Below are 27,783 nucleotides of genomic sequence, written 5' to 3' on the forward strand. Positions count from 1 at the left end.
CGTGTACTGGTTGGTTCCTCAGATGCCTGTAACATGCGGGCTGCAGCAGAGTAGAGGCAGATCCTGGAACTCAGTCATGAGTGGCACGGACCTGACTACCAGAGCTGTGGACTGCTGCTTTCCAGGGCAGTGAGCAGGAAGCTGGCACTGCAAGCAGAGCCAGGACTGGACCAGGCACTCCTCCCTGGGGTATCCAGGTGGTACCTAACTGCAGTGCCAAATGATGGCCCTCCAAAACATGTGGTAGCATTTACTTACAAAGGTTCAAAAAAGTTCATATTATAATGTTTTCTCACACACATACTTTTAGAATTTTCTTTACCTAGCCATCCTTGTTATAAAATCTTAGTCAATGTTTTATACCATTTTACATGTGTTTATGATTTTATAATAACATTAAGTATTGGATGAGGTGGGCATTTTCTTTTTAACATTTAGTTAATTAGAAAGTTATATATATATATATAGAGAGAGAGAGAGAGAGAGGGAGGGAGGGAGAGAGGGAGGGAGGGAGGGAGAGAGAGAGGGGATACTTCCATGTGGGCTGGCTGACCACAGGGCTCAAAGGGTCTGCCCTTGGGCCTCAACCTCTACAATTGACAGCTGCCATATAAGCTGGTTGGATTGGCCCAGGCCCACACTCTGTGGCAAGCAGTTGCCAAGGAGGCTGGCTGCCCATGGTGTGTGTGCCCAGCCCTGCACTCATAGGAGTCTGTGGCTGTGGACTTGTGGGTGACCTGAGGCAGGTGCCAGCAGGGGTGTGTGGATAACTGGATCTTTGTGTCTAGGCAGGTGGAGTGATCCTGGGGATCTCCCCACATGTGTGGTCCATGATTGATGGGAGAGGGGTAAGGAGATGTGTGGGAGGGAAGACCGCTGAGGGAATATAGTGCAGGCAAGGAATAACTTCAGAGGGACTCCCATCAACAAAGTACTTGCAGGTAAGAGAGAGGGCCATGACAGCGGGTTGGAGGGGGGGAAACCGCAGGACTTTCATGGGTCAGACAGATTCACCAGCCTGTATTGGAGATCTCAGCTAGCCTAGTTAGCATGAATTACAGTTGACCACCACCCAATAATTCACTAAAGCTAGAGCTGGGGGCCTCTCTGGCAGGACTAGATCACAGTATCTACCAGTGAGAGTCAGAACAGGGGATGGGTAATGTTAGGGTAGGCCATGACACTAACAAGTGAGAGAATCAAGTCTGAGGCAGATTCTGTGTGAGGGTATGTGGGCCCACCCCTGTGGAACTGCAATTACCATTGGCTTGCTTAAGAGTTTAACAGGCTGAACTAGGCATGACCATGGAACTCACCAACATTCATGGGTACTGGGGTTAGGAACAGGCTGGGCAGGCCCAGGCTGCAGCATGCATAGGCATACCTAAGAGTAGGGTATAGGACCAGTTGGGCTGCAACACCCACCAGCTCATACAAAGGCTGGGATGGAGTGGGGCAGACTCCATAAGGGCCTAGTACCTACCACCATATGTGAGGTCTGGATCTTAGAACGGACCTGGTGGGGCAACTTGGAAAACTCCCCTGATGGGAGCAGTGTCTAATGGTAAAGGCCAAGATGGGGAATGGGCTATGCTGAGCCTGGTTGGGGAACTAAGGAGACACCCCAGCTGGGTGGTGGTTCCCATTGGTGAGTTCAAGAGTCAGAATGGGGATGGCATTCCAGACTGGACATGACTGCAGTATCCCTTGGCATGGATGTGGACTGGGTTTAGGGTACACCAGACTGGGCTAGACACCAGCACTCATTGGTACTCACAAGAGCCAGGGTGGGTGTAGGATGGGCTGGACTAGGTCTTGGCACCTGCTGAATCAAATGAGAGCTGTATCTGGGTGTGGAATAGATGTGGCTGGGCTGTTACACCCAACAGTAAGAACCAAACAGTTGAGGGCTGGTTGGGCAAGGCCACTGTTCCTGCCAAGACAGGAGGTAGACTAAGTCAGTCTGGGCCAAGGACCCATGGGTGTGTGTGATATCTGCCACTTGGAGGAGACCTAATAGAGATTCTTGGGGAACTCCTTTGTATAGTTCCTGTAGGTGAGTGCAACAAGCAAGGTTGGGAGAAACCCAAGGTGACAGTACCTGTGGCATACATGTGGGACAGGTCTGGGCCAGTTCATAATACCCACTGGCAGATGTGAGAACCGGGATGGGATGCAGGATAGTCTGAGTCAGGCCATACCACTAGCCAGTCCACATTAGGGCTGGGACTGGGGGCTGGCTGGTTTGGGCTAGGTGGCAGCACCTACTAGCATGAACTGGAAATGGGGGTAGGCTGGGCCAGACTAAAGTACCTGCCAGCAAATGCTGAGGTGAGGTGGGCCATACCAGATTGGGCCACAGCACCTACCAGCACATGTGAGACCCGGGGGAGGGGAGTAAGCCTGGTAGGGAGGCTGAAAGGGGTTCTCGTGCTGGGTCTGTGCTCCCACTGATGAGCATTAGTACTGGAAATGGGGCAGATACGACTAGGCAGGGTTATAATACCTATTGGCCTGCATGTGAGCTGGACTGGAGAAGAGTCAGGCTGGGCTAAGTGACTGTATCCCCTGATGCAAGCATGGTCCAGAGAGGGTGCAGGCTGGTTGGGCCTTGCTGCAGCATCAGCTGACCAACACTGGGATGGTGGACAAGTTCTGCCTGGCGGGATGTGGGTTGCGGGGGTTCAAACACTTGGATCATCCTCCATTACATTTTCCTATTCATACAGGACATGAACTGGTGCCCACATCAATCGCTGGAGTTGGCAGGCAGTGGCCTTTCTCATCACACCATGACACTGGCCCCAAAGTGGGCATTTTGACCCCGTGTGGTAAGCCACTGCTTGGGAGATGCATACCCCATATTACAGTGACAGTTCATCTCAGCTACTCCGTGTTGGAGTCCTCTTGCCTCAAGTGAGCTGGCAGCCTTCACAAGGAAGACCTTATGAAGATGAGTTAGGTTTTTGTGTTCTAACAAGTAATTTCCCAAATCCTAAAAGCTTACTTGGTGATGATACAACTGACCCGCCCATCACTGCTGGCAGAAAGCAAACTTTCTCTCATAGGGACAAAGGCTAGCAGAATAGCCACTACTTTGCACAGCTCAGGTTATCCCACCAGAAGAAAAGGACATCCTAGAGGGTCTCGAAGCAACAATGACAAGCTCGGCACCGGAAGTGACATGTTCATACCTCATTGACAGTTGTGGGAAAGCAGCAATAATGACTACTGCAAAGGCTCAGCACCGTAAAACTAAAATCCCAAGGGTGGGTGCTTGGTTGAGCAGTTAAGAAACCAGTTAGGATGCCCATATCCCATTTGGAGTGCCTGGGTGTGAGTCTTAGCCCTGCTCCCAATTCTAGTTCTTCAGTTACGTGTACCATGTCGGGCTGTAAGTGATAGACCCATAGCTGAGTCCCCATCACCAGGTGGATGGAACCCTGTACTCTCGACTTCAGCCGACTGCAAGCAGTATGTGGAGTGAACCAGCAGATGGGAGGTCTCCCCGGCCCCCCAACTGCTTCTCTAATTAAAGTAGGCATTCTTTGAAGAAATTTCAATAAATAACATAGCATGGAAGGGATGCATCAAAGGATCAATAGGAAACAGTTAAAAGTCCCTCTTTAGTCCCAAATATACAAAGGTTTATGATAAATGTGCATTTAAATCAGTAGCGAGAAAAGTAGATTATTTTGTATTAAGTTCAGGGGCAACCTTATAGGGATAAAAAGTGAATAGAAAGTGTAGAATCAAACTTAACTGGGCCCGGCGCGATAGTGTAATGGTTAAGGTCCTCTCCTTGAACGCCCCGGATCCCATATGGGCGCCGGTTCTAATCCCGGCAGCTCCACTCCCCATCCAGCTCCCTGTTTGTGGCCTGGGAAAGCAATTGAGGACAGCCCAAAGCCTTGGGACCCTGCACTCGCGTGGGAGATCCAGAAAGAAGTTCCTGGCTCCTGGCTTCGGATTGGCGCAGCACCGGCCATTGTAAACACTTGGGGAGTGAATCATCGGATGGAAGATCTTCCTCTCTCTCTCCTCCTCCTCTCTGTATATCTGCCTTTCCAATAAAATGAATAAATCTTAAAAACAAAACAAAACAAAAAAAACCAAACTTAACCATAAGACAAACCAAAAAACCTAATAACCAACTTAAAAAGTATCAGAACATAAATAAGCATACACTTCTAGAATGAGGGCGTTTGAGATGAGGCTCACACCAGAAAATGGTGCAAATGACAACCAGACAACTAGAGAATTATCTACCTCGCACGCTGGATCAGCCTGTAGGCAATGTACTTGTGGAAGAAGAATCCCAGCCGGATTGCGTCTGTGCGGAGTAGTTCAACGATGAGATTCCGAGCTATCGTGAGTAGCTGCGGAGGGAGTCCCAGTGTTTGCATGGCTTGATTCAAGAGGATCAGATTCTTTCTCTGAGCCTCCACCTTGACAAAATACGTCACCTTGTCAGGTTCTTGGGGAGTGGGAGGAGGCACCATCATCTCGCGTTCTTTACCTAAAGCTAAAGTCTTTATCCAGGGCTCGTCGAGGGAGGGGAAGCTTGATTTCAGCTCCCTTGGAGGGGCTGACATCTGCGGTGTCCGGGATAGCTGCAGAGTGAGAGGAGGCAGGGCTGTTCTGGGCTTCTGTAGCGTGGGAGGTGGCCTCTCATCAGAGTCAGGGATTTGTGACACTGGTACCCTGTCACTGATGGGATAAAAATGCAGTGTCCTAAGTGAGTCCGTGGCTGAAGAATCTTTGAGCGTTAGAGTTTCTCCAGGGGTGTCTGAGACATTTGAAATTTGGATCTTTCTCTTGCTGAAAGGATCTTGAATTGTCTTCAAACCTGAAACACTGGGTTGGGCCAGCAATGACTGAGATTTCAGAAAGGGAATGGATGGAAATCTTTTCTTCCTGTCAGAAGAGGCCAAGCTCTTGGGGAGCTTTTCAGCAACTGAGGGGATCTGCAGGTGCTCAGAGGTGGGAGGGGACGCTTGCCTGGGCAGATGCTGCCCAAGGGCAGAAGGGGCCAGTAGAGCGGGAGGCTTCCCAGCAGTGACAGAGGGCAGGAAAGCAGGCTGCCCTGAGAGGGCTGGGGATCCAGCTTCCAAGAGTTCTCCATGGATGGAAGAGGCCCCAGGAGCCAAGGGCTGCTGAGGAGAGCGGGGAACCCAGTGCCCTGAACTCTTTCCAGAGAGGGGTGGGAGCTCAGATTTGAGTGTGTGCCAGGGTGTGAGAGGGGCCTTCAATACTGTGGGCATCCAGGGGGTCTGAGGATGCTTGGCCGGAAATAACTGCCTAGAACTGACAGCCTCCAGCTCCAGGGATTGCCCTGGAGCGGGAGGAACACCAGACACTGGAAATTGCTCAGGGGTGAGAGGGATTTCTAAGGAGTGTCCCTGAACAAAAGTGACAGGGGGCGCCATCGCTGGAACCGGCATGGGAGCATGGGTGGCCCCAGTTGCTTGGGCCACCTCAGTCTGTTCTTGAGGTCTGGGGAACCTGAATAGCTGAGATTGTTTCACAGGAAGTGGGGTTTGCCCTTCCTGGATCTGCAAAGTGCCAGCTGCCTTCAGTGTCTGAGTAAGCCGAGGGACAATAGGGAATCTCAGTGTTGGGGCTGGTTCTGGAGTGACAACGGCCTGCTCACGTGGAAGTGCCACAGCCAAGTCCAGTAGTATCTCAGGGATAAGGTGGATTCCAAGGGCCTGGACTTCCTGAGGCGTCAGAGTGGTCCCCAGGGTATGGGCCTGCTGAGGGGTCAGAGGTGTTCCTTGAGCCTGGACCAGCTGAGGGGTAGCGAGAATAGTCATCGGGGACTGGGCCTGCTGAGGTGTTAGAGTGGTTGTTGGGGCCTGGGCCTGCTGAGGGGTCAGAATGGTTCCCAGGGCCTGAGCCTGCTGAGGAGTCAGAGTGGTTCCTTGAGCCTGGACCAGCTGAGGGGTAGCGAGAGTAGCTGTTGGGGCCTGAGCCTGCTGAGGGGTGATAGTAGTCCCCACGGCCTGGGTCTCTTGAAGGGTAAGAGTAGGCATTGGGGCCTGGTCCTGCTGAGGGGTCAGAATGGTTCCCAGGGCCTGGACCTGCTGAGGAGTCAGAGTGGTCCCGAGGGCCTGGGCCTGCTGAAGAGTCAGAGTGGTCCCCAGGGCCTGGGCCTGCTGAGCAGTCAGAGGTGTTCCCATGGCCTGGACCAGCTGAGGGATAGCGAGAGTAGCTGTTGGGGCCTGGACCTGCTGAGGGGTGATAGTAGTCCCCACGGCCTGGGTCTCTTGAAGGGTAAGAGTAGTCATTGGGGCCTGGGCCTCCTGAGGGGTCAGAGGTGTTCCCATGGCCTGGACTTCCTGAGGCATCAGAGTGGTCCCCAGGGCCTGGGCCTGCTGTGGAGTCAGAATGGTCCCCAGGGCCTGGACCTGCTGAGGGGTCAGAGTGGTCTCCAAGACCTGGACCTGCTGAGGAGTCAGTGTGGTCTCCAAGACCTGGACCTGCTGAGGAGTCAGTGTGGTCCCCAGAGCCTGGACCTGCTGAGGGGTAGCAAGAGTAGTCATTGGGGCCTGGACCTGCTGAGGGATCAGAGTGGTTGTTGGGGCCTGGGCCTCCTGAGGGGTCAGAGTGGTCTCCACGGCCTGGACTTCCTGAGGGGTCAGAGTGGTCTCTAGAGCCTCGATCTGCTGAGAGGTGATAGTAGTCCCCAGGGCCTGGGTCTGCTGAGGGGTCAGAGTGATTCCCATGGCCTGGACTTCCTGAGGTGTCAGAGTGGTCCCCAGGGTCTGGACCTGCTGCAGGGTCAGAGTGGTCCCCAGGGCCTGGACTTCCTGAGGGGTCAGAGTGGTCTCTAGAGCCTCGATCTGCTGAGGGGTGATAGTAGTCCCCAGGGCCTGGGCCTGCTGAGGGGTCAGAGTGGTCTCCAAGACCTGGACCTGTTCACGGGTGAGAGTGGTTCCCAATGGCTGTACTTCCTGTGGAGTTAGACTGGTTCCCAACACCTGGGCCTGCTCAGGGGTCAGAGCAGTCATCAGGGCCTGGGCCTGCTGAGGGGTCAGAGTGTTCTCCATGTCCTGGACTTCCTGAGGAGTTCGAGTGGTCATCAGGACCTGGACTTCCTGAGGAGTTAAGCTGGTGCCTAAGACCTGGGCCTGCTGAGGAGTCAGAGTAGTCCCTGGGACTTGGGCTTGCTGAAGAGTCTGAGTAGCCATTGGAGCCTGTACTTCCTGAGGAAGTAGACTGGTTCCCAAGACCTGGGCCTGCTGAGGAGTCAAGACAGTCATCGTGGCCTGGACCTGCTGAGGGGTCATAGTAGTTATCAGGGCCTGGGCCTGCTGAGTTGTCAGAGTGGTTCCCAGGGCCTGGGCCTGCTGGGGGATCAGAGTGGCTATCAGGGCCTGGGCCTGCTCAGGAGTCAAAGGTGTTCCTTGAACCTGGACTTCCTGAGGAGTTAGCATGGTTGTCAGGGTCTGGGCTTGCTGAGTAGTCACCGTTTTCCCCAAGGTTTTAGCCTGTGGTGGGGACAAAGCTGTCCCTAGGTCCTGGGCCTGCTGAGGTGTCGGAGCTGTTCCCAAGGTTTCCACCTGAGGTAGGATCAGAGTGGTGTCCTCTGTGTGGGCCTGCTGAGTGGCAAGAGTAGTCTCCAGAGCTTCATTCTGTATAGAGGTGAGAGTGGTCATCAGGGTCTGAGCCTGCTGAGCGGTCAGAGCGGTCCCCAGGGTCTGGACTTCCTGAGGAGCTGGAGTGGAGATCAGGGCCATGAGCTCCTGGGTGGTGAGAGTGGTCCCCAGGGCCTGGGCCTGCTGAGCAGTCGGAGGTGTTCCTTGAGCCTGAACTTCCGGAGGTGTTTGCGTGGACGTCAGAACCTGGAGCTGTGCAGGGGTCAGAATGGTCCCCAGCGCCTGAGCCTGCTGAGGGGTGAGGGTAGTTCCCAGGGCCTGGACCTGCTGAGGAGTCAGAGTGGTCCCCAGCGCCTGAGCCTGCTGAGGGGTCAGAGTGGTCCCCAGGGCCTGAGCCTGCTGAGGGGTGAGGGTAGTTCCCAGGGCCTGGACTTCCTGAGGCGTCAGAGTGGTCCCCAGGGCCTGGACCTGCTGAGGAGTCAGAGTGGTCCCCAGGGCCTGAGCCTGCTGAGGGGTGAGGGTAGTTCCCAGGGCCTGGACTTCCTGAGGCGTCAGAGTGGTCCCCAGGGCCTGGACCTGCTGAGGAGTCAGAGTGGTCCCCAGGGCCTGAGCCTGCTGAGGGGTCAGAGTGTGCATCAGAGCCTGGAGCTGTGCCGGAGTCAGAGTGGTCTCCAAGACCTGGGCCTGCTGAGGGGTCAGAGTGGTCCCCAGAGCCTGGACTTCCTGAGGAGTTAGAGTGGACATCAGGGCCTGGAGCTGTGCCGGGGTCAGAGTGGCCCCTATGTCCTGAACTTTCTGAGGAGTCAGGGTGGTCATCAAAGCCTGGAGCTGTGCAGGGGTCAGAGTGGTCCCCAGGGCCTGGGCCTGCTGAGGGGTCAGAGTGGTCCCCAGGGCCTGGGCCTGCTGAGGGGTCAGAGTGGTCCCCGGGGCCTGGACCTGCTGAGGGATTAGAGTGGGCATCAGGGCCTGGAGCTGCTGAGTGGTCAGAGTAGTTCCCAAGGCCTGGACTTCCTGTGGAGTTAGGGTGGGCATGAGGGCCTGGAGCTGCTGAGTGGTCATGGCGGTCCCCAGGGCCTGTACTTCCTGAGGGGTTAGGGTGGGCATCAGGGCCTGGAGCTGTGCAGGGGTCAGACGAGTTCCCATGGCCTGGACTCCCTGAGGAGCTAGAGTGGGCCTCAGGGGCTGGAGCTGTGCAGGCATCAGAGGGGTCCCCCGGGTGTAGACTCCCTTAGGAGTTGGAGTGGGCATCGGAGCCTGGGTCTCGCTGGCAATGGGGGCTTGTTGTTTCAGGAAAGCATGTTGGTAAATGGGAAGGGGTGCATTTGGTGAGGCCTGGGGAGATGTGGGAGGGATGCTTGATAGGGACTGTATTGTCTGTGGAGGAATCTGTGAATATCCTGTGGGCCTACTTCCTTGGGGAGCTGGAGGTCCGTCTGACTTCAGAGGAGTTTGGGCCTCCGCGTTCAACAGCTCTTCATATCTTTTCTCCTCCAGCTTGTGATCCTCTTCCATGTGCTCTCTCTGCCTGTCAAGGGGCTCCAGCCGTGGCTTCTGCCTCCCCTCTCTCTTCCCTGTTATTCTCAGCTCCTGGTGTCTCGCTGCCCTGGGAACCCGAGTCCTGGTCTCTTCATACTCCTTCTGCTTCTCTCTGTCCTCTCTCGCCTTGTGCCTCTGGGCTTCCTGCAGCTGCGAGGATTTGGGCTCTTCTTTCCGCTTTGCCCTGCGCCTCTGCGGTTCATCCTCCTCCGTCTGCCCTTGATCCCTTCCGTCTCCTCCTGGCCTCCGCCTCTCCGGTCCTTGGGTCTCCTCCCCCTCCCCCTCCTCCTCCTCTTCCTCCTCCTGTGACGACTTCTTTTTCTTCCTCAAGTTCTTGTTTGTTGCCTTACGGTTCTTCTTGGGGGGACTCACTTCCTCATATGTTTCCTCTTGATTCTCTTGCAAGTATTCCTTCGGGCTTTGCGTTTCCTTCTCATGATCTTTCTCTGCTATTGAGGGTGGGGTGGTATCCCTTTGACTTTCTAGTTCAGCTAAGATGGTTTGTATTAAATTTTTAATCATAGGGTCAACGCTGTCATTTGAGAGGAAGGTGCGAAGTTCAGACTTGGCACTAGTTGATAGCTTCTGATAATATGTTTCTGGCTTAAAGGAAACTTCCTTTTTGGATGTCACAGGTTTCTGTGCAAACTGTTGTTTATATTTCCTCAGGATTTCAGTAACGATGTCAGTCACATTTTGGAAATATTCCTCTATCTTTTCCTTTATCATCCCCAATTGTTCTGTTTCTGTCGTCTTTAGGGACTCGTCCTCCTCCGGCCGCATGGCCTGGCGGTCAGACGGCTTCCGGATGTTTTCGATTTTCTGTTTCAGGAAAGTCATTATGGCTTTTTGAAAAGCTTCTGTATTACTCTGTTCACCTGCACTCTCGGAAGCATCCAGATCTTTGACAGATTCTGGAGCCACTCTGGCTCTCCTGGAGTATGTTTTATCAGCCTTGGGAGACTTGTCCTTGGTTTTCCCTTCTTTGCCTACGCTAGCGCTTGTAGCGGTTGGTTGTGTCTTTGCTTCGATTTCAGCTGTGTGTTTCAGCTGAGTCATTCCGAGGGACTCTGAGAAGCTGCTGGCTTCACTTTCCCCATGTTTGTCTGCCGGCTCAATATCCTCTTGCAGAATAGGGCTCTTGCCTGCTAAGGGTTGACTTGGTGGTTTTCTGTGCTTTTCTGGCATACCACCTGTTGTACTCCTGCCATCCTGGCTCTTGGTCTCAGTGGAAGGGAAGGGCTGTCTCTTTGAATCAGGGGATGTCTTTGGTTGGACTTCAGAGAACGGGCTCATTTCTCTTCTGTTCTTTTCGGGTGTTTGTGGTGCGGCGTGCTGGTCAGGTGTGAGCCCTGCCACTCTGTCTTCACCTTTGTCCTCCAACAGCCTGGCTCTAGAGGACCCTTTGGCATGCTTTCCTGGCAGTGACTCATACTGATCACTCCCAGCTTTCGGATGGACATCTTCTTTATCCAGTGCTATTTTATCTGCAGGAATTTCTCCAGAAAGCCTGGAAGGCCCTTGCTGCTTTTCCTGAGAGAGGCGGTGTCGCTCAGCTACATCTGGGCTTGTGTCATCCGGGAATGTACTTGGAAGAGCAGCGTCCCACTTTTTCCCAGGCGCACTCGGCTCTTTTGTTTTGAATTTCTCTAGCATGTCTTTAAATTCATAGTCTAAAATGGCACTCAGACTGTCGTCCCGGTCACCATCTTTGGCGATGGCTGGAGACGCGGGCAATGGCGTATGTTCTCTGGGCGCTCTCGCGTCTTTGACTTGAATGCGCTGTTCGTAGTTTTCTTCTACCGCCTGCAATTTCTGCTGAAGCATTTCATTTTGCTCACTCAGGTCATGAATCATCTTTTGAGAGACTTCTTTTTCTGTTTCATATGTCTCTACAAACATACTGCTACTTTGCACGTTAATAGCTTTTAATTCATCGTTTATGGTGGTCAAAGCTTTCGAGAGGTTTAGTATTGTTGATGATATGTACTTGATAGCGTTGTTTTCCATTTTGTTGAATATCCCACTGCCCGTGAGTTCTTGCAGCATAGTTTGAATTTCTGTAACTTTTGTAGTTACAGCAAATTGATCAGCAATCATCTGATCTGGTCTTAAGGCATGGATTGTTGCAGGTCTCTTTATAGCTCTTTCTTTCCAAGTTTTCCACAGAGCACCTCTAGATACTGGGAAAAAAAACCAATGAGATTACACTTACTTTTTGTGCTGTATTCTGCACTCAAAAAAAAGAAAACTTAGCACAGCAGATAACTCTTGATTAAAGATTGATCAGAAAACATTTTAAAAGAAGTCTGCTTTTTCTGCAGTCAGCTAGAACATCTAATTCTAGATGATGAAGAATGTCAACACAACCATAACCTTAATTCACTCTCATCTACAACTTTAATACAAAAATAATGATCCTTTCATAATGATAAAGTGTCACTTCATCAGCAAACCATAATGATCACACACATACACCACCAAGCCCTGAAATACATAAAATAAATGCTGGTAGAATCCAAGGGAGACACGGATAACTCAGTGATAATAAGAGTTGGGGAATTCAATTTCTCGCTAGAAGAATGGGTGGGCAAGTAAGTAAAGATATAGAAGACTGAACAATGGAAACCAATTTTGGGATACTCCACATAGCAACAGCAAAATATGCATTCTTTTCAAGGGTACATGGAACATTCTCTGGGGTAGGCCACATGGTAGGCTTAAAAACAAGCTTTGCTAAGTCAAATTATTATATATTCCCCACTTATAGTGGAATATGATTATAGATTATTAGTTCTGCTTTTCTCTTGTTGCACCCTAATACAAGTTCTAAATAAAATGCTACTATTTTTAAAAGAAATAAGTGATATATTGATACTTATGGGTTATAAAGTCACCACTAAAAAAATAATAAAAGACCTGCCACAGTCTGGGAAAAATAATTACAAATCACTTTTCTGATAAGGAACTTATATCCAGAAGATATAAAGAAATCTACAAACTCAGTGATACAAATGAGCAAGCACTGACTGGATAATTCACCCAAAAATATAGGAATGGATGACAATCTCATGAAAAGAGGTACATCATTGTCCCTAGAGATTACAGTAGGTCTCGCAAGCTAAAATCCCGATGAGAACCCACGTTGCATCTAGTAGAACAAAGGGAAACGACAGAGAATGACAGCATTGAAGAAGGTATATAAAAGTAGAGCTCACATGTTGCTGGTGGCAATGTAACATGATGAAGTCACAATGGAACAGCTGGTGGTTGCTTTAAAAGTTAAATTTATCAGCACTTCTAGCCAGAAATATCTGCCCCTATTAAGTGAAAATACTTATCCACGTAAGGACTTATACATGGTCATGTATAGCAGCGTTATTCATAAAGGCCAAACACAGGGAGCAATCCAAATCTCTAAGAACTAGTGAATAGATCCAAAAATGTATAAACACTCACATACAAATAATAATAGAAAGGAAAGAGAAATCTACTGATAAGTCCGTAACATGATAAACCTCAGAAACATCATGCTAACTGAAATACAGCATATATAAATAATGAAATGATTTTATTTATATGAGATATCAATACAGAGCCAATCTGCAGACGGAAGAATATTTGGAGAAATAAATGGGAATGAGGGTGAGTTGCAAAAGAATGCAAGGAATGATGAAGATGTTCTGAAACTGGATTGCGGCGATTGCTGCAGAACTCTAACACGTGAATCATTGCATTGAATATTTAACATGAGTCGTATGATATACAATTGCACGTCAAGAAAACTTCATTTGGGGGAAAAAGAAAACCCCATTTGCAAAATTAGAAAGCACACTTACATGCCTTTTTCTTCTGTTTCTTCTTTTCTTTGAGCAAAGATGTACTGATTTGGCATAATATGTTGACGTTGTTCTCAATGGCTCTCAGCGTGTCTGGGAACAGCTCCATCTGCACGATCCAGTGGTAGTGTTCCTCAATATCCGTTTCAGTTATGTCAGACAAAACAGCATCTGGAAAAGCGCAAAAGAGTGTTTTTGTGCCTACAAATCACCAATGATAACCATATAGTGTCATAACATCGGGTAACTACTGAATAAATGGTAGCATTCAGGAATATGAGTATAGTTATCTTGCTGGTATTCTGGGGCTTTTCTCTTACAAAGAGCAAAGAAGGGAGATGTGGAATAGGCTGCTGATAGGTGAGTCTTGCAAATCAAACTTAAGGTATCACTTTGGCTTAGCTCCTAAAATTGAGGGAAGTAGTTGTCTAAAATGTGAGTACATGTGTCGATGCTGGGTGTCCAAAGCGCTATCCCTAGCGATTATAGCAGGGAAACGCAAGCTAAATTAACACCTTTGAGAAGTTATTAGTATTTTTAAAAATAAATTTTATCTTTATTAAAGTTTGAGTTACAGAGAAATGGACATACACACACACACACACACACACACACACACACACCTTTCATCTTCCAGTTTGCTCCCTAAACGGCTACAGTGGCCAATGCTGGGCAGGATTGAAGCCAGGGGCCAGGGAATCCATCTGGGTCTTCCATGTGGGTGAGAGGGATCCAAGAATTTGGTTCATCTGTTGCTTTCTTAGGCACATCAGCATGGAACTGGATCAGAAGGCCAGCAGCTGGAACCCAAATCAGTGCTCTTTTAGGATGCCAGCGTTGCAGGCGATGTCTTAACCCGCTGTGCCTGAACACTGCCCCTGTGTTAGTGTTTTAGTGTTTTCTTGTCCCATTACGTAAAATTTCCCTTAAAAAAGTAAAATTCCTTTTTTATTTGTGATTTTTAACTATTTCAAATAACTGATTTTTCAATTTTACGATTATTACTTATTATTATTATGTTTTAATGATTACACGATTGATCAGAGTGAGAAGGATAGAGGTTTGGGGAAAAATGGGTGAATTCATTGCTTCCAAATTTGCTATTTCTTCTTGTTGTTCCTGGGGGAAGGTGAGAGACAAAGGAGGAAACCACTCATGACTTTCCACAGTTCCCAGTGCCCAGGGATGAGGAACCGCCACCTCATATCAACCCAGAGTCTCCATGTGCGCATATTCCGAGGGTTCTGTCCAAGTGGCTTGGATAGTTCTGGAATGCTGCCGATTTCACCGATCCGAGGATGATGTCACCCTCCCAGTGTCCACTGACTCCATTCACCGAGATGTTTTGCTGTCATCCTTTGTTTGGGGTAGTTGTCCAGTTACATCTGTTCTTCTGTTACAGCACCAAACGTGCTGCCATCAAATAACTGATTTTTAAAAAACAAACTTATTTGCTTATTTGAAAGGCAGAGTTACAGAGAGGAACACACACACACACACACACCCCAACATTGGTTCAGTCCCCAAATGGCTGCAATGGCCAGAGCTGGGCCAGGCTAAAGCCAGGAGCCAACAGTGTTGTTTGGGTCTCACACGTGGGTAGGAGCTGGGTCAAAAGTGGCACAAGGAGCTGGCGTGGTGGCACATCTCACTAATCCTGCATCCTGCAGGGCCAGCATCCCACATGGGTGCTGGCTCATGTCCCAGCTGCTCTACTTCTGATCCGGCTCTCTGCTTATGGTTTGGGAAAGTAGTTGAAGATGGCCTGGGTCCTTTATATCCTGCCCCCATGTGAGAAACCCATAATAAGTTCCTGGCTTCTGGCTTCAAATCAGCTCAGCTCCAGCCATTGTGGCCATTTGGAAAATGAACCAGTGAATGGAAGACCTTTTCTCTCTGTCTCTCCTTCTCTCTCTGTAAAATCTGCCTTTCAAATTAAAAAAAAAATCCAAAAACAAACAAACAAACAAAAACAATGAAAAAAAGTGGTGCAGGGCCTGGCGCGATAGCGTAATGGTTAAAGTCCTCGTTTTGCACACGCCGGGATCCCATGTGGTCCCCCGTTCTAATCCCAGCACCCTTGCTTCCCATCCAGCTCCCTGCTTGCGGCCTGGGAAAGCAGTCGAGGATGGCCCAAAGCCTTGGGACCCTGCACCCATGTGGGAGACCCAGAGGAGCTCCTGACTCCTGGCTTCAGATTGGCTCAGCTCTGGCCGTTGTGGTCACTTGGAGAGTGAATCATCAGACGGAGGATCTTCCTCTCCGTCTGTCCTCCTCTCTGTATATCTGCCTTTCCAATAAAAATAAATAAATCTTTAACAACAAGAACAAAAAGTGGAGCAGCCAAATTCACGGTCATATGCAATGTTTGCATGGCAGCAGTGGCTTCATTTGCCTTACACTCACACACACACACACACACACACACACAGAGATATTATTGAGGCTGGACTGTGGTACAGTGGGTTAAGTAGCTATTTAACAATGATGGCAATTCATATTAGAGTGATAATTTGAGATCTAACTGCTCTGCTTCCAATCTAGCCTGCTGCTAAGGCAATTGGGACAGCATTAGGTGATGGCCCAAGTGCGTATGCCCCTTGCAGCCTCGTGGGAGACCAGGCCCAGATCTAGGTGTAGTGATCATTTGGAGAGTAAATCAGCAAATGAAAGATATATATATATATATACACATATTGTTTTCTTTTCCCTTCTCTGTCACTTCACCTTTCAGTAAATCAACCTAATTTAAAAAAATATATGCTCTTAGGTTATTCATTCTTTAATTCAACCAGTGTTTATTCATATGAGTATTGCTACAGCTGCTGCCAGTGAAGCATTGACAAGAACAAGCTTCCTAGCTTCTTACAGCTTGCATTCCCATGAAAGCAGATAGGCAAAAAATAGAAATAAAAAGCAATCTAGTATTTTAGGTACTAATGATAGACAAAAATTAAGGTAGAGCTTAATGGAGAGTGTCAGGCGATGGGGAATGGGATGATCAGAGAACACCATATTTCAAAGTGACACACAAGGAGTAAGTGATGTGGCTGTCGATGAATCATATGTTCTTCGTGGGGAAACAGCAAACCTCATGACATTGGGTAGGGGCATCATTAACGTGCTGGAAGAAGAGCAAGGACTCCAGAATAATGGGCATCAAGAGGGCAAATCTATTTTTCTCGCTTTATTCTTATGGAAAAGAGGACAGCCACTTTCTGAACAACTTCTTTTTCTTGTCTGCTTTACTTATACACTCTCTAACTTTGTGTTTTTCTCCTGACCTCTTCTGGAAACTTACTCCATTCTTCCAACCAGGCCAGAATATAGGTAAGTGTATTGTCTCTCATTTCAACATTCCTGACGTAGGAAGCCATTTTCTCCAAAAACATGGTTCTCTGGTTTTTCATACGTTCTTTAAGGGAGAGAGCCCTTTCAGACTGCAAGGGAAAATCCGAACCGTAGCGAGACATTATTCGTTGCACACTGTTCATGATGTGGTTCAGTTGTGTATTAATGTCCTAAAGAAAAAGACAGAATAATGTGTTAACAAATTCTCTTGGTGGGAATTAAACAAATTTACCGAAGTAAATTTAAGAAACCTCAATAAACTGAATTATATGTTGACATTTTCAGAAATAATAATACTATATACATCAACAGTAAAGATGGCATTCAAAATTTCTCCACTTGTAAAAAACCATTTGGGAAACACCGCATCAGTGTCGATAATGTCCAGTGTCAGTACAGCAAAGCTGAATTTTTGTCACCCTACTTTTGTAACTTTTACATCTGCATGTAGGTGTAAGCCTCTGTCTACTTCTATTGGCGTTTGATGTAGGAAATGATACTGTTTCAGAAAGTTAACATTTAAGTTAGGATCACAGGAGAGCAGAAGCAAATTCTGTCAAGTCAGATGATGAAGAGTATCGCTCGTTAACAAACAGTGTGGCGATCAAGGATTGAATGCTCAAGTTACTCATACAATCTCCTAGACAACACAGGAAGAAACGGCTTTCAACTCGCGTTTGGATGCCTGCATCCCGCTGACACTGAAGTCAGACTACAGCACTGCAAAAAACTGCAAAGCAACACATGAATTATTGATGTAAACACCTCAACATAATACTAGCAAACAGAACTTCAGGCAATGCTAAGAATCTTATAGATCACGAATTTATTTCCAGAGTGCAAAGGTGATTCAACATGTGTAAGTCCATCAGTATAAAACACAAAATTAACAAAATGACTGGAAATTAACAGAACAGAACATCCTCAAATGAAACAGAAAAGATATGCTATAAAATTAATATCATTTAATGGTAAAACAAGCAAGCAATCAAAAAACAACAACAAAAAACAAAACAAACAAAACACTTAGGAAGAGGACAGTTCCTTAATGTGAAAACCTGTGTCATACTTTAGGCCAAAATACTGAAAGTTATTCCTCTAAGACCATTTTTGAAGTCCTAAACACATACGTTGGTCAGTAAAAGCAAGAAATAGAAGATATCCAAATTGGAAAGGAAGGAGTTATTTCTGTTCACAGATGACATTGTCTTCTAATAGAAAACCCCTGAGAATTACATACATGAGTGCACAATAACAATTAAAACTAACGAATGCAGGGGAGAATAAAGATGGCAGAATAGGGTAAGGACACGTTTAAACAGACAGAGAAACATTTAATCAGGATGAAGCGGAGAGGACACATTCCAGGAAATAGGAGAGGACAGAACAACAGCAGAGGGGTACCTGGAGACTGACAGACACAGGAAAGCAGTGGACACAACGGTGTGGTGTTGCAGTGACTGATAATCCAGCAGCATTCAGCTAATGGCAATCTGAACTCCACCAGCAGCCAGAAATCCACCAGCAACAGGGTGGGAAGGGATGTTCACTGGTTGCTTGGGAGGTGAACCCAGACAAAGAACTGTCCATCCTGCTGGTCCGTTTGATTTGGCCAGGAGCAGAGACAGAGCATCAGATCCCAGATGGGCAGTGTGAGAACAGGGTGGATTTCACAGCCCAGTCAGCCCTCTAGAGTTGAATTGGGTGCCATTTTGCGTAACGAGGCAAAGGCAGGGAAAGGACTGAGCATGCACTGAGCGGGGAGTGAACTTATTTTTGGCTCATTGAAATGCAACAGCGTGGCATTCTACAGGTTCCACCCAGGGCAGCTCTGGGTATCCCTCATACCTGATGGCCAGCAGATCAAGAACTCTAGTAGTGGCACATCAGACCCCATTTCTTATACTATGGCAAAAGTTTAGGACTGCAGGGGACAACAATGAACTGTGCATGTGCTGAGCTCGCGAGAACTCACTGAATTCATTGGATTTCACTGATCCCACGGAAAACAATACCGATTGTGGCATTGTATGGGGCAAAATGGGTCCATGTGGCACCCAAACCTAACAGTCAACAAGTTCTGGCAAGATCAGCGCCACCAACAACCTAATTATATAGGACACCTGGTGTCTCTCTAATCCTGGGACCTGCTGTAACCGGAAGTGGGACAAAGGTTGTACAGACAACAGTGCAATCTTGGCATGATAACATAGGATGTGAAGAGTAGTGAGCCAGCAGTTGGTGGAAATCTAACTTCAGAACCCAGACCTGGAACTCCCTAGAGGGAGTGGTATAAATGGCTGCAAGCAAAGAGGCATGTACCAACTGCAATAAGTAAAAACACATAGGAGACCTGTGGGTGACACAGCTTAGAAACTTACCCCAAGCAGAAGAATCTGATAACCAGAAGTACAATGATCAAGAGCAAAAGAAGACACAAAGGCAAAATGAATATTACTGAAGACTCCCCCGCAAAGGAGCAAAACACTATGCCATCCTCAGAGCTAACTGAGGAAGACATCAGGAAATGGGGGACTCAGAATTCAGAAAACTCATTATAAAGCTTCTGATCAACGATGAGAAGCACATACAAGAATTCAAACAATTTAAAGAATACATTACACAAGAAATAGCATCAATAAAGCAAATCAAGGCTGATATATTAGAAATTAAGAACACAGTAGAGCAAATTAAAAGTACAGTGGGGAGTCTCCAAAGTAGAATGAAGCAAGCAGAAGAAAGAATATCAGAATTGGAAGACATTTCCTGTCACCAGGGGGAAACAAACAAAAAGCTGGAAGCAGAGCTGAGTCAGGCCAAAAAAAGTATTCAAGAACTGAAAGACACTATTAAGAGGCCAAATGTAAGAGTTATGGGAGTCCCAGAAGGTGCAGAAAGAGAAGCTGGGATTAAAGATGCATTCAATGAAATAATAAGGGAAAATTTCGCTCATCTAGAGAAAGAATTGGGAAACAAGATCCAGGAGGGGCACAGAACTTGCAACAGGCTTGATCAAAAGTGATCCTCACCAAGACACATGATCATCAAGCTCTCTTCAATTGAACATAAGGAAAAGATCCTTAAATGTACACATGAAAAAAATCAACTGTCATATAAAGGAATGCTAATTAAACTCACAGCTGACCTCTCACAGGAAGCTCTACAGGCAAGAAGAGAATGGAGTGACATATTCCAGATTCTAAAAGAAAAAATTGTCAGCCAAGGATAACGTATTCAGCAAAGCTTTCTTTTGTCTTTGAAAGTGAAATACAATTCTTCCACAGTAAAGAAAAGGCCAAAGAATTTGTCTCTTCCAAACCTTCCCTACAAATCATACTTCAAGATGTTTTCTTGACAGAGAAGAGGAATAGTACCCAACAAAATCAAAGGCAAATGGGAAGAACATTCCAGTGAAATGACAACAGAAGACTAAATCAATGAACAACCCATTCCCAAAATGAGAGGACTAAATTACCGTCCATACATATTAACCCTGAATGTAAATGGCTTAAGCTCAATCAAACATCATAGATTAGTAGACTGGATTAAAAACCAAAACTCATCTATTTATTGTCTAGTAGAGACACATTTCACCAACAAAGATCAGCGGAAACTATACTGCATGGGTTTTGATGTTTTGTTAGTTTCATCTCTTCAAAACACTTTCTTCTGATTCAATCATTCAGTGACTCACAGATCATAGAGTAGCATCATTTTCTTCAAGAAGGTTCTTGATTTTCTTTTACATTTCTTCAGCGACACATTAATTATTCAGTAGCATGTTATAAACTTCATGGTGGTGTTAATTTCTTTTTTCTTCCTGTTAATTTTGTTTTGTGGTTTTTCATTTAATGGGATGTATAGTAGCTGTATAATGGAGACTGTCATCTAGTAACATGTTATTTAATTTCGTAGCATTGTAAACTTTCATTTTCCTTCCTATTGTTGATCTCGTATTGTGGCTCTTCATTTGAGGGGATGTACAGTAACTGTGAAATGGAGACTAACATATCCAGATGTGAGGATACAATGCAGTATGCATCTCTACTTCCAGACAAAGATGGACTCCATGAAACTGCTTACTATATCTTGACAATAGGATGCTGGACTCTCTGCCATTGTCCATGCCCCCAATGATGGACATATGACTGTGTATGAAGAATTATACTATAGTAATGATATAGGGGAATTCAGTGATGTGGGAGGGAGTTTGGAAGGGGATAAGGGAAATCCCAGAGTCTATGAAAGTGTATCATTAAAATGATAATAATAATAATAATAATAATAAATACATTTTTTAAAATGAATGATTGCCGCAAAGTTGTAGGATTCACCAAAATCAACAAGCAAAAATCAGGACTTTGTTATGCATTACAAGTAAGCACTCCAAAAAGGAAATTAGGAAAATTCCATTAATCTAGAATAAAAATATGAAGATTCATTCTTAAGTTAATAAACCTAATCAAGGATATAGGTGATTTATACACTTACATTTTAAAAATGATTTATTTTATTTGAAAGGCGGATTTTACAGAGAGAGAAGGAAAGATGTAGAGGAAAGTCTTCCATCAGGTTCATTCCCCAAATGGTTGTGACAGCAGAGCTGAACTGATCTGAAGCCAGGAGCCATGAGCCTCTTCTAGGTCTCCTATGTAGGTACAGAGTCCCTAGGATCCAGGCCATTCTCCACTACTTTCCCAGGCCATAAGCAGAGAGCTGGTTGGGAAATGGAACAGCCAGAACACGGACTGGCACTCATATGGGACGCTATCACTGAAGGGTGGAGGATTAGCTGGATGTGTCACTGCGCCAGCCCCTATACACTCTTAGTATTGACTACAACATGGTACCAAGAGAAATTAAAGGAGGTACAAGTAAATGGAAAGACATCCCGGTTTTCATTGATTGGAAGATGTCATGTTAAGATGACAATGATACACACCCAAATCCAGGCATTCAAAAGGCGCTCTTTTCTTTTATACTCACAGCCTCTGGGCAGGTGTTTGAAATATGAACCTGGGGACTTCGGTATTCTAACAGTTGGAGGCCCCACAGAGCACAGGGAACCCCCTGGAGAAATCTTCCCAAGCGCGTTAGCATGTATTGGAAAATACAGGAATTTGGCCAGTTCCTAGTTCCTCCTGGCAGGTGAGGGAAGTGCATATGTGTGATGGAGCCACCATTCCCAGACAGGTATTGGTGGCGTTGTGTTCCCAGAGTCCTCTCCTGCTGGACTGTCCTAGGGGTGTCCTTGCCATTACTGAGCTCCCATATGGTGAACTTCAAACGCCTTCTTTTCCTTTGTAGCTGCACAGAAATCGTGGGGTCCAGCCCAAGAGTCTGGCCTCCATAGCTATTGGGGTGGTTCCCAGGTAGTCAGCAGTTTGAGCAGGACTTCAAGACTCAGTTTCTTAAGGAGGCAGGACCAAGACAACACGGTTGTTGCACCCGCCTCTCAGCTACAGGACAGTTTGTCTGCTGGCTGACATGTTTGGGGGTGTGTGCGCTGCCACTGTCTCTTGTCATGTCAGCCAATCCAAGCCCTGATGGCTAGCTTGCCCCAGTGCCTGGCTTAAAGCCCTAATAAAATTCATATGGCAGTGGCTCTGAGGAAAGCAGGTTCCACGGAAAGTCAATGTGGGATGCTCTACTTGGAAATGCCTGAAGGGCTAACAAACACGGAGCAGGTCTGAGCTCTGATTCTCAGTCCCGGCATATGGATCAGGTGCCAGTAGCTAGCAGAGGTTTGTTATATCTCGCGGTCTCCTTGCATGGTTAGCTTTGAGGTCCCCACTGGACCTTAGATGCAAGCTTTAGCTCCTGCATCTGAGGATGCTTGGGTGCAGATTATTACCCTAGGGTTTGAGTTGGAACATATCTGTGGTGAAGCCCCAGAGTGCGAGGATCCCTGGATGCAATTCTAGAACCCTCCTGGGACAAGAACCTAGGGGTCAGGTGCTGATGGAACCCAGGGTTCCTAGGTGCAGTAGTGAAGACCTCTCCAAATGATTGAAGCTTTGGGTAGCTGCATTTGAAATCTGGGAGGAGATCCCAGGTCTGGGTCAAACCTCAGGGGATTCTGGAAAGGACTGGGGTGTTTAAATCAACAGAAGCAATCAGTTAGTGGTACAAGGAGACATTGCGTTGCCAGATCACAATGCTCAATGCTTGTGTCTGAGTCCATATGGAGCCATGGCTTCTTCTCTTCACAGGTCATAAAGAGACTTCCTGCCCGCACAATTCTACCCCTCTTCCCTGTGGATTCACCCCCTAGAAGTGTTTGCTCAGCAACTGGCAAGCTTCAGAACCTGACATGGGATTTCAGACTCCCGTGAACTAGAAGCTAGATGTAGTGTTTCCTAATCTAGACAGGGCACTCCGAAGCGGGGAGCAGCACCACTCAGAACCCATGAAGAGTAGTTACTGTGACCAGTGCCTGGCCATCTGATAACCTACCTGGAAGGCATTTTCTTATAGAAAAGGCCCAGAAAACAATACTCAAGCATGGGGAGCCAAGACACTGATTCAAGGAAGGCCTCTACCTAGAAAGTTTCCCCAGATCTTTCCTTCAGTGTCAAAGAAACAGCCACTCAAACCAGTATTGTCCTGCATTCCCATGCTTGTGTGTGGGGACTCCTAAATCCCTCATGTCTTTGTTTGTGGAATGACAGTACCCCGGAACTCAGGTGGCTTCCACAATCCATATGCACATCTTGCCTGGAATGCCAGGTGACTTTCCATGTCTCCAGTAAGAGCTGATTTCAAAATATGTATAGGGAAATTTGCTCTGCACTGAATTGCCATGTAGGACCTTTATCCCCAGAGCAATGGCATCATGGGACTTGATGCAAGCCTCACACTCAGAAGTTTTCTTTTCCTATCTAGCTTGCCAGATTAAAAAAAATGTTCTTTGTTCTTGCCAGCTTTTGGCGGTGCTCAAGTTTCCAACTCTTCCTTGGCACAAGGCTTTGTTATCTTCCCTGGGCACTTCTCCAGGTTAATTGCTACCAAGTCTGCTGAGACCAACAATCAGATGACCTTTCTTCTCAAGGTCGGAGTTCTGGCTATGTGTCAGTCTCCTTGTAGTAGCCTCATTCTTCCTGTTAATGGTCAAGTGGAAAATATTGAAAGGTTCAACATCTCAGGGGCATTAATGAGACGGTTGTTCAACTTGACCCCTATGTGCCAAGTCCCTATAGTATCCTAGCTCAGATACCCATTGTGCCACAATTCTACACCTAAAGGTTGTATTTTTCTGCATATAATTAGAATTCCAACCTCTGCTTGCCTTTCAATGGACTGATCCTTTCTCAAATACTGCTCCATAGATTTTGTTTAAAAATTATTTTATTTGGGCCCGGCGCAATGGCGCAGTGGTTAAGGTCCTCGCCTTGCACGCCCGGGATCCCATATGGGCGCTGGTTCTAATCCTGGCAGCCCTGCTTCCCATCCAGCTCCCTGCCTGTGGCCCGGGAAAGCAGTCGAGGATGGCCCAAAGCCTTGGGACCGCGTACCTTCGTGGGAGACCCGGAAGAGGCTCCTGGCTTCGGATTGGCATAGCATCGGCTGTTGCGCTCACTTGGGGAGTGAATCATCAGACGGAAGATCTTCCTCTCTGTATATCTGCCTTTCCAATAAAAATAAATCTTTAAAAAAAATAAATAAAAATTATTTTATTTGAAAAGCAGAGTTGAAGGAGAGGTCTTCCATCCATTGGTTTATTCTCCAAAAGACCATAATGGCAAGGACCGGGCCAAGCTGAAGCCAGCACCCAGAAACTTTTCTAGGTCTCCCAGATGGGTGCAAGAACCCAAGTACTTGGGCTATCCAGTGCTACTTTACCAGGCACATTAGTAGGGAGTTGGATCAGAAGTGGTGCAACCAGTACTCAGAGTGGGATGTCAGAATCTAAGAAGGTGGCTTTGCCTGCTAAGCCCCCAATGTGGGCCCCTGCAGTTAAACATAAAAAAAAAATCAATAAAATTCATTATATTGACACATTCAACAGGACTGTTGTTCAGATGCAGGGGATGTAGTAAAAGCCTTTAATTTAACACATTATCTATTCCTGATAAAAATTTCAGTAAATCAGGGGCAAGAAAAGAAGTTCTCCAAGCAGGTGAAGAGCACCATTACAAATATACAGCAAGCATCATCATACCTGATGGCAAAAAAAAGAAAAAACTTCCACTGACATGAAACACAAAGCAAGGATGTGTATTCTCATGATTTTGATTCAAGTTTACAGTAGCGGTCCTAATTCATTCAACAAGTCAGAAAATGTTTTCACTCACTTATAAAAAATATTTATTTATTTGAAAGGTAGATGATAGATAGATAGATAGATAGATAGATAGATAGATAGATAGATAGATAATATTCCATCTGCTGACTCACTCCTCAAGTGGTCACAATGGCTACAGCAGTGTCAAGCCAAAGCCAGGAGTTCAAAATCCCAGTTGGGTCTCCCACATGTTTATCCAACAAATACATGAGCCATCCTCTACTGCTTTCCCCTAAATCCTGTTGTGCCCTCCAGAATCACAGGAGCTGCTCAAAGCACTTCTCATTTCTGTTAGGCACACCAGGTGCCTATGCCACTGCTATGGTGCTGGCATCCCATTTAGGAGCACTGGCTTGAGTCCCAGTTGCTTGACTTCCAATCCAATCCTCTGCTAATGGGCCTGGGAGAGCACCAGAAGACAGAAGTTCTTGGGCCCTACCACCCACTCGGAGGAGGGGGAACTCAGATGGAGTTGGAGGGCTGGCTTGAGTTCTGGTTCTCTTCCCCATTCCAGCTTCCCACTGTTCACCTGGGAGGTAGCAAGTGGCTCAAGTAGTTGGGTTCCTGTCATCTGCACATTGTACGCAGGTTGGGGGTTCCTGGTTCCTAGCTTCAGCATGGCCCTGCTTTGGTTGTTGCAGGCATCTGAGGAGTGAATCCAGCGGATGCGTGATCTCGGTATATTTCTGTTGCTCTCTTTTTGTCACTGTTACTCAAGGAAATAGAAATAAATTCGACAAACCTTATGTTGCAATCTATACACTTGTAATTCTTTACATACCTCTCTGGCTCGAAGAAGCTGTGCTTGCTCAATCCTTCTGAGGATTTCTTGAACTGCATGTGGAATTTCAATCGTAGTGATCTCTGGAGTATCCAATTCATTTTTGGGGTTTCTTATATTGGGGGAATTCTCAAACTCATTTTTAAATTCAGATTCATTATCTTTTTTACTTTGCATTTTGATAAAAAAAAAATATTGAGAATCTAGGAGATTTTCTTTTATTTCTACATGTCCAGAGAATCTAGGCAAACGCTCACAAAGAAATCTACTAGGAAGCCAAAAATGGGTTTTTATGCTCCTAGAGATTGTGGCTCACCCTGCTACTGAGGTTGCCAATCATTGACTCCAAATCCTGGCGATGTCATGTTTTACCCATTGTGACATTTTCCATTGGCTCAAATGGTATTTAAAGGGACCTTACCAAATATGCTAGGCATTCTATATGCTGTGAGTGTAGAAGGATGAAGGGGTGGGAAGCGATAAGAAACAGCAGATGGTGGGAACACTAAAGAAGAGATAGCCTTGATGAAATGAGCTTGAAATCTGGGTGCTAGAATTCAAGATCCAATAAATCATTTATAACTCTGTTCTGTTTTCCTGGTGTTTTGCTTAAATGTTTTATGCCTGGGATGAAATATTTATGTCCTCCACTGCCTTCCCAAGCCACAGGCAGGGAGCTGGATGGGAAGTGGAGCGACTGGGACACGAACCCGTGCCCACATGATGGGAGAATTCAGAACCTGTAAGAATACAAAGAGAGCCTATAGGAAGTGAGAACTCCCCGAATACCTTTGACTGACTTGAAGAGTCAAGGCAGTGGAGCCATCCATGAATGGGTGGAACGGGTAGATTTCCAAAGTCGGAATCAGCAAGACAACGGCAACTCAAATCTCTCTCACCAGGATCACCTAAGCTGGTCCTTGTAACCACCCATAAGGAGGCCAGATGTTCCAACCCTTGCACACACAACTTGAAGTTTTTGTAGCATAAAAGCCAGGTCCAATTCATACTTGAATTCCCACAGAGAAGTTAAATCCAACCGCTCCTCCAGAACCCAAGGTCCCCTTCCTGGGCCCTGGCCAGCACAAGTGGCATTGACTGTATTCTCCCATCTTCAACATTACTGGTGGCGTCCATTCTACCAGGGTAGCTTCTGGCCAACTCCACTTGGCTAAGTTCGAGGTTACCTTGGCATAAGAAACCGGATCTGACACAGAAGGTTCTAGGTTTGTGATTTTTTTTTTTTTTTTTTTTTTTTTTTTGGCTAAAGGAAAACCACTGGCTTGGAGTTTTGAATTCTTATCTGTTCTGGGCTACTGTTGTGCAATCCAAGCTTCTCTGGTGACGCTGGGCAGCAGCAAGCACAGCTCCCAGCCAACCCCACAGGCAAGAGGGCAATGACCCCACTGTACAGTGCAGCAGGCTGGGTGATTGTTCAATGCCTTTTCCATTGACCACATTTTCAACTCACCACTGGGACATAGCCCTGTGGTAAGTCAAGGAGCACCCGGCTTCCAATGGGTCACAAATGTTCCCTTCTCTTTAATCTCCCTGGCCCCAAGTGCCCACATGATGTGAAAGAGACCTGGGCCCTCAAGCAGCCTGTCCAGGCTACAGGGTGGGCCATACGGAGCTGAGACCAAGGATGGGCAGGGGTAAGGGGAGTTGTACACTATGTCCTCCCCGCTGCCCAGTTGCTCACCCCCCACCCCCAGTGCTGTTCACTGAGAGTGGGCACACACTGGACAGCCCCTACCTCCACATGGTCCTGCGTATCAGTGCCATTCAGGAGCAGCACTGGCACTCACTCAGGTGGTTCAGGCTGTGGAGTACTGTGCACAGGTGAAGTGCACTGGGCAGCCAGTGGGCAACATTGCACTGGCCAAACAACAGCCAGTCATGCCTCCCCTCACCCTAACCTGCCCATCTGGGCAGGCACAGCCAAGGCTCACAGAAGCCACAGCAGGTTGCTGCTGGTGCCCTAATTGTCTCCCTGCCAGCTGGGGAGGCTTTGGCAGCTGGAGAGCACTGGGTGGGGAGCCGGCACCCCCTGCACCTGCCAGTGCCCATAACAGTGCCACAACTGTCACCACTCCAAATGGGGCCAGCCCTCTCGTCAATCAGCATACATCCCTGCCTGTACTCTACACTGCAATGACGGGAACAGAACCCCAGGAACGGTGGACAAGGATTCGGCCTGTGATAAACAGACACGACAACTCTAGACAGTTGTATCTGAGTGCATTTTGCAAAAGCAAAAAAAGCATCAACTTATATACAATAGATGATTGCAATGATTGCAACGGAACATTCTCTTTGTTTATTCATGTGGTTACATTTCTACAAACAATTATTCCAGGAAGGTAAGCAGTACTGTTGAGAAAAGATTGT

General features: G+C 47.1%; 1 protein-coding gene across 1 annotated transcript in view; it reads right to left on the reverse strand.

Moving 5' to 3' along the window:
- The window catches only part of FAM186A (family with sequence similarity 186 member A), a 37,519-nt gene extending 11,802 nt beyond the window's left edge, over window positions 1-25,717 (reverse strand). Inside the window, exons 1-8 of the mRNA XM_040977713.1 lie at window positions 25,393-25,717; window positions 16,278-16,497; window positions 12,977-13,147; window positions 9,488-11,320; window positions 7,848-9,376; window positions 6,297-7,523; window positions 6,042-6,185; window positions 4,270-5,930 (exon numbers count right to left, since the gene is read on the reverse strand). Coding sequence (XP_040833647.1) covers window positions 4,270-5,930; window positions 6,042-6,185; window positions 6,297-7,523; window positions 7,848-9,376; window positions 9,488-11,320; window positions 12,977-13,147; window positions 16,278-16,497; window positions 25,393-25,569 — 6,962 coding nt within the window. The 5' untranslated portion in view covers window positions 25,570-25,717. The remainder of the gene's footprint in view (window positions 1-4,269; window positions 5,931-6,041; window positions 6,186-6,296; window positions 7,524-7,847; window positions 9,377-9,487; window positions 11,321-12,976; window positions 13,148-16,277; window positions 16,498-25,392) is intronic.
- Between the last annotated feature and the right edge of the window lie 2,066 nt (window positions 25,718-27,783).

Source organism: Ochotona curzoniae, unplaced genomic scaffold (assembly GCF_017591425.1).
Source record: "Ochotona curzoniae isolate NIBS_2020 unplaced genomic scaffold, NIBS_Ocur_1.0 contig_1014, whole genome shotgun sequence".
Taxonomy (NCBI): Eukaryota; Metazoa; Chordata; class Mammalia; order Lagomorpha; family Ochotonidae; genus Ochotona; species Ochotona curzoniae.